General features: G+C 34.8%; 1 protein-coding gene across 1 annotated transcript in view; it reads right to left on the bottom strand.

Annotated features, from left to right (window-relative positions):
- The window catches only part of ATF2 (activating transcription factor 2), an 83,304-nt gene that overhangs the window by 45,206 nt on the left and 30,620 nt on the right, over positions 1–7,478 (bottom strand). Inside the window, 1 exon segment of the mRNA XM_006760596.2 lies at positions 1,062–1,158. Within this exon segment, the coding sequence (XP_006760659.2) occupies positions 1,062–1,158 (97 nt within the window).

Genomic DNA, 7,478 nt, shown 5'->3' with positions numbered 1-7,478 from the left:
TCCCTACATTTTTCATAAATAAATTATTTTGATAATTTACCAAATTTTTGTTACCTCTAATTTTTTCATTACAAAAATTTTGATGCTGAAAGTACTAGAAGAACCACCTAATAATATTTGCCTCATTATTGCTCCAAAGATTGCATATGTAAAATTGATCTCTAGATTTGGGTGATAATTTTAAAGTATTAATAATATTCAGTATTTAGATATAAATACAGATTTACAAAGAGTATAACCTAAGCTTCATAGTGTTATTTTGAATATGATATGTGAATCTGTGGTTATGATACTAAAAGTCTGAAATTTATATAAATATATTAGACTTCATATAAACATTTTATCACAATACTTAAAAAATATGTAAAATATGATAAAATTACTCATATTATGTGTGTGTACACATACACAGATGTGTGCTTATATATATTTAAGTACCAACTTAAATAGGAGCAACTAACACAGCATGGAGGACAATAAACCAATGTATATTCTCTTTTCACATATTGTGAAAGATAATCATCTGCTTAGGTGATACTGTATGTTCACAGGATCAACATACAAAAACGACTGAATTTAGGAGAGTATTCAGCGTTATTTTACTAACATGGATGTTTAGTCCAAGGAAATAGAAACAAAAATCCTAATAAACAAGTCGGCTAAGTGCTCTTTCTCCAACAGGAAGAGTGTGATCATTTTCTATCTTCACACAGCACTGTAGATCAGGTGTGAACGGCTAAAAGAAACAATAACTAAACATTACATTAGTTCAATTGTCTATTAAATGTAAACTTTTGGAAAGGGAATGAATGCTCCCAGGTGTCTAATTAACTTTCACAAAATTGACATTGAAATCTACATTTGAAAACCATACAAGAAGTGAAATGAATGGTCAGAAGGAAACATGGATATGTAATGGGTAAAATACATGTTGCCAACATTTACTGCAAATGAAGTCATTGGAATATCACCAGACTATATTATTTACAGAGAATACACAAAAATTGTGCACATTCCAGGTGAAATATGTATATAAGCTATTAATAAAAGCATATACTAACCAGCCACAATGACACTGTCATTACGTGCTGGACCAAATTTCAGTGTCATCTCATGTTTATGTTTATGGACAGCCAAATGATCCTCGTTGGTAAAACGCTGTGGCAAAAAGTTTTAAAATATAGTTAAGATTTTCAATTTGATCAAATAAGTAAAATAAGGAAATTCATTTCCACAACATGTAAAACCACCATTAACAATGAAATAGCAGTCTGTTAACTATAAAAGAATCTATTGTTAGTATAGGTAAACATACTAGATTTCAAGTAATCATAGAGAAACCCATTACCCAAGAATAAGCAATGCTGATATATTACTAGGTCTCACAGTTCACTTGAGAGCATATAAAAACAAAACCTGAGGCAAAAAAACTTTATATAAATGTCATTGGACATTAAAAATAGACCATTATTAATTTCTGCCACATCACAATAAAATATATGCTCCGTGATACAATGACTTTTGAAAAAAGTACTGTATTTACATAGACTTCAGGTTACTTACCACTTTTAAAATGAGAATTTTCTTATAAAAATATTACACCTGGATGATTTAAGAAGTAAATCAGGTTCTTTATGTTACCACATATAAAAAGAATGCCTCTGTCACAATTCAGTGAAGAAATAGCAACCAGTGTAATAATAGTTAATTTTAAAATAAAAAAATTTTACTTAAAATATTGATTTTTCCCCCACCACAGTTCTTAAAAGTGAAGCAAAATTATTTTTAAAGCTACATTTAACTTTGATAGGCCCTGCATGCCAAAGGCAACATTAATGATTACAACATAATAAATGCATAATTTAAATATCTCCTGAATGTCTGGACATCAACCTTTATGAAGATACTCTTTACTAAGTAATTCTTATAACTGAAAATTGGGAGCACTTACTCTTTGTTATTTCAGAGCAATAACTATAAAATGCCAAGTTAAGAGATCTAAACTCACTCCCTATGTCCCTACAAATGGGGGTGTTAAAATGGTAATATTTGAATTTAGTTCCCAACCAGAGGTTGGCAAACTGCGGCTCGCGAGCCACATGCAGCTCTTTGGCCCCTTGAGTGTGGCTCTTCCACAAAATTTGGTGGCTCGCGAACTGCAGTTTGCCGACCACTGCCCTAAACCATCAAATTGGATTCCTTCTCTTGTGAAATCTGTTGCATCTGAGCACTCACCTTCAATGGAACCATAAGCAGGTTCTGAACAGGGGTCATATAAAATGTACACAATGTAAAAGAATGAAACATTTCTTACCATTATGCTCTTTATTCTAAAGTTTTCTAATTATTCTAAAAGTATGACACTGAGTATCTACCTGTATCATCCTCAAACCAACCAGATCCTCACTCTGTAGATGATAATCTCTCTCATTAATGCCCATTATGCTCTGCATAATGCCTTGGTTATAGTACCTATCAATATTATACTGATTATTTTGTATGCCTGTCCATTTAAGTAGTCTGAGCTATTTGAGCTCCCCCAAAGTTAACATACGGTATTTAATAAATGTTCAAAAGAATGAGCTCCTTACAATTAAACAGCTAAATCTTCAGGCCCAGTCTAAAGAAGAAACAAAAATAAACCACCAAAACCACAGATGTTCAGTGAAGTCAACTAAGCTTTTATTTAATTTGGCCATATTTTGCTATCATATTAAGTATGGTTTACCACTCAGTCTTTAGGTTACTGTATATACCAAAAGAAAAATGTCTATTATTATATGACCCCTTTTCAGAACCTGTTTATGGTCCTATCGAAGGTGAGTGTTCAGATGCAACAGTACCCCTATCCCTTAATGTATTCATTTGTTCACTCTTCAAACATTTACTAAGCAGCAACTATAAGCACTGGGACCATAACCCAGTTTTCCCCACTCAAGTGCTATTTTCATATGCTTTACATTTTAAGAATCTCTTGTAAATTTGGAGAATTGACAGACTATTGAATAACAAAGCTCTTGGAGAATGACATATCTGCAGTATACTGGCATTATTTCATTGCTTTTAACTTTGCATTACATGTTTAAAAGTACATGTCTTATATTTCACACTAAATGTATCTTAAAGCGAAATTCATTTTGTTACAAATAACCTAACAATGTGACTTCCTCACGGAAGAGAATCAGTAAACATTTGTAAGTGAATGTATTTTGGTAGACAGAGATCTTAGATTTCAAAACAGCAAAGTCAGCATAATTAATACATAAGAACTTGGAAAATTACCTCCAAGGAATTTTATTCTACCAATATCTTCTGCTTGGATTGCTTGACCACAAATATTCAAATCAAAGACCAACTACATATAGAATAAATAACATTACATTTTGTACGAAACATGAGAAAATGGCACCAAGATGGATCCTAAGTGAAAAGTAGCAGCTAAAAAGACCCTAAAAAACATTTTGGATCATATTAATACTAAAAGGGGAAATGAAAGAAATATGAATGTTCAATCTCCAGATCAAATTTACCTAAATGCTATTTATAGTGAACTGTTGATCATATGATGATATCACTTATATACATGGATAAAATACTCTAAAGTTGGCAGTTGATACAGGTGAGTTTAACTTGGGTTGTCATATACGAAAATTTATTTACCTCTAACAAGAAACTTAAAGACAGCGGCAAAAGGCAATCTTGTCAAAAGGTGGTCACCAATAGGCTTGGGGGGAGAGGGGGAGGGACAGAAGAGGGCAATGGGGGGAAAAAGGGACATATGTAATATTTTCAACAATAAGATTTCTTTAAAAAAAAAAAAGATAGTCACCAAGAGAAGATACATAACAGGGTTGGGCAAAAGTAGGTTTGCAGTTGAAGAGTACACAAAACATAGGATTTATTCTTTTTATTTCCCTATATATATATACACATATATGAATAAATAAAATGCATCTTTTCAATAAATACTTATTGAAGTAGCTACTACATGCTAAAATAAATTTTTTGCAAAATCTGTTTGAATTGCTTTCCCAGGCAAATTTTAAAAATTTATTCTAAAAATATGTATTGAATAAAATTGTAACGATACTGCTAGCAATAACAACATATTGAGAACACAAGAGCACAAATTCAATGCGAAATGGGCACAGTATTGTCGTAAACAAAACTTCGAGCATATAGCTGAATAAACAATGAGAAAAGCAGTCAAGAAAGGTAGGACAGGATAATCATCTTTCTTAAAAGGTTAAGAAAGGAAGGGCAACCTGATATATTGAAGGGATGTGAATCAGATGCTTTTATAATAAAGCAATATAAGCTCTGATATATAGAGAAATCTGTTATTCCAAGGCATGAACACTTGAACACACTCACTAGATTAACTTCCAAGAAATCAGTCATTCTGCATTTAATTCACACACATGACATAGATTATTATTCCTATTTAACAGATAAATAGGTACAACTAAGTTATAAAGCCACCAGGATAATACCCGTTAAAGTTTTGATTTCCTAGGAAATATTATTTGAATCTAAAGAGAGACTATGCCAGGGGTGGGCAAACTTTTTGACTCGAGGGCCACAATGGGTTCTTAAACTGGACCGGAGGGCCGGAACAAAAGCATGGATGGAGTGTTTGTATGAACTAATATAATTTCAAAGTAAACATCATTACATAAAAGGGTACAGTCTTTTTTTTTCAGTAGTTTTATTCATTTCATCTGGGCCGTAGTTTGCCCATGGCTGGACTATTCCATTTCTGTTCTTAGAAAGATTTAACAAATGGATGTTGCTAACATTAGCCAGGTTACATTTTTTTTAATCCTCATCCAAGGATATGTTTTTTAAATTGATTTTAGAGAGGAACAGAGAAAAAGAAACATCCATCAGTTGCCTCCTCCAAGCGCCTGGAATGGGGATTGAACCCGCAACCTATGTGCCCTGACCAGAAATCAAACCTGTAACCTTTTGGTGTATGGGATGACACTCCAACCAACTGAGCAACCATGGCAGCCAGGTTACTATTTTGATCAGTAACAGTTATATTATTGTAACATCATGATTATTTTAAATCCCTTAGGGAATAAATACAGGCACACACACACAAAAGAAGTAATAATACCCCAAACTGGAGTGTTCATGATAAAGCCAGTGCTTAAATAAACTATAAGAATAAAAATTGGCTTAGCTTTTAAAAACAATATGGCAAAATGTATGAAGAACCTCAAAACTGTATATACATTTTGACCAAGTAATCTATTTTTAAGAATGTATTTTGAGAAATTAGAGATGCATATAAAGGATTTCATCACACTGTTGCTTATAATACTAGAATTATAAAACTATATATAATTATGTTATACTATATATACTCATAAAATTGTATTTTATGTAATTATATGAAAATCATACAAATTTTATAAGTTATAAAATTACAAAAGTCTATAATAGAGGAATGAGTAAATTCATTATGGGACATGCTCTGGCAATAGAATAGGACACAGCAGCTTAAACCCATGTTTTCAATTAACACACAAAATGCTTATGATACATGCAATGTAATCTGCATACTGATAAATATACAACTATGTAAATGCAGTAAGATCCCAATTTTGTTTTAAAAAATAAAAGGGGAGAAGGACTTATGAAATGCTCCTAATGTTAACAAAGTCTTCTCTAGATTTTATTTTGCCATTTTAAGCCTGTCAACATTTTCTGCGAAACTTTTGTTATTAAGAGGAAATAAAAACTATGTTAATTGAAAGATAACAAATACAAAGAACTGTATTTAAATATACCTTGAGGCCTGAACATTCTATTTATGGACAGAACACAAGGATAGGATTGGGTACAAACTTATTTCCAATACTTCCTGGTTTTGTGACTCAGAGAAATGAGGCCATAACCAACCATTTCATAGAGTTGTTGGGAGCATTAAGTGACAATCCACATTACCTTCTTAGCACAGTGGCTAGCTAAGTTAAAAATATTGTTTTTATTGTTTTGAAAACTATTATATGAACCTTTAATTTCTCAAATACTATTTGAAACAAGTTGGGCACAGATAAATAATAGGTATGGTATACCCCTAACTAAGAAACCAACACTGATACATTACTGACAACTAAATTCCAGACGTTGAAAACTTTGTTTTCAACTTTAAAAACATTACAGCAGGTCCTTGAATGGTCTTTCATTCATTTTTGCCTATGATTGTTAGATGTCATTTCACTTAAAGTTACAGAATCTACTAACAATATTAAGTGAGGACTTATTGTAACCAGATTCAGGTTCCAAATGACTTATTGCTAAGCCCCCAAATGAAAAATCATCTCTGAAAACCATGAAAAGGACTGCTAACTGTCCCTCAATCTCTATTACTCAAAATTTCCCCAAAGGAACTTCCCAATTTTAGTTGAGTACCTGGCTGCCCAGAAAAAGACCTCATTTTCTAGCTCCCTTTGCAATGAGGTGGCCATGTGATTGAGTTCTTGCCAAACGAAATAAATGAAAATTATACACATTATTTCCAGTTAATGTTAATAAAATGGTGAGTGTGTGTGCTCTGTTTCCCCTTCTCCCTCCTTATTATAGAATGTGAACCTGATGGCAGGAGCTGGGCCAGCCATCTTGGACCTAAAAATGGAATCCACATGTTGAGGATAGCAGTGATCCTGCCCTGGAACTCCTACTTCTGGGCTGTTACATAAAAAACAAACTGGCATCAGCTCAGAGAAACCAAGATGGCGGCATAGGTTAACGCCAGAGATTGCTGCCTCGAACAACCAATTCAAATTACACCTAAAAGACGGAACGGATATCATCCAGAACCACAGGAGGGCTGGCTGAGTGGAAATTCTGCAACTAGGAGTAAAGAGGATATCATACCCAGACTCAGAGGAGGCGCAGTGCTGAAGTGAAATTCTCAGGTGTGTGCGCGCGGAGCGGGCTGGCGGCGCGGAGGGCGCGGTTGTTGTTTACAATCGGGAGGAAGCTTCAGACTCTTAGCTCCAGATCTGGGCGAGTCTCTAGGGACTCAGACTCAAACGGGAGAAGCGGGACTGTCTCGCCTTGATCGGAACTCGAGGGCAGCTTTCTCTCCGAGGTTTGCAGCAGTTGCTGGGACTCTGTGAGGCAGAGTCCCTAGGGACGGAACTGACAGCAGTCATAACTGCTCGCTCCGCCTGCCCTGTAGATCCCCAGGGACCCGCCCCGCCCAAGCCCTGTGCAGAGCCATTTGCCGGATAGCCTGAGGCAAATGCTAGATTAGCACCACCGTAGAGATCCAGCACAGAAGTTTTCCCACTGCACACACAGCTGATTCTCACTGCCAATTGGCCTGGAGGTCAATTCCTTCCAGTGATACCTACAACGATCAAGGCATAACTACAACAAGACTGTGCACAAAGCCCACAAGGGGGTGCACCAAGAGTGTCCACCTCAGGTAACTGGGGAGGCTGAGCCACTGGGCCCTATCG

The sequence above is a fragment of the Myotis davidii genome, unplaced genomic scaffold (genome assembly GCF_000327345.1).
Source record: "Myotis davidii unplaced genomic scaffold, ASM32734v1 scaffold370, whole genome shotgun sequence".
Classification (NCBI taxonomy): Eukaryota; Metazoa; Chordata; class Mammalia; order Chiroptera; family Vespertilionidae; genus Myotis; species Myotis davidii.
This window is presented reverse-complemented; position numbering and strand designations above follow the sequence as displayed.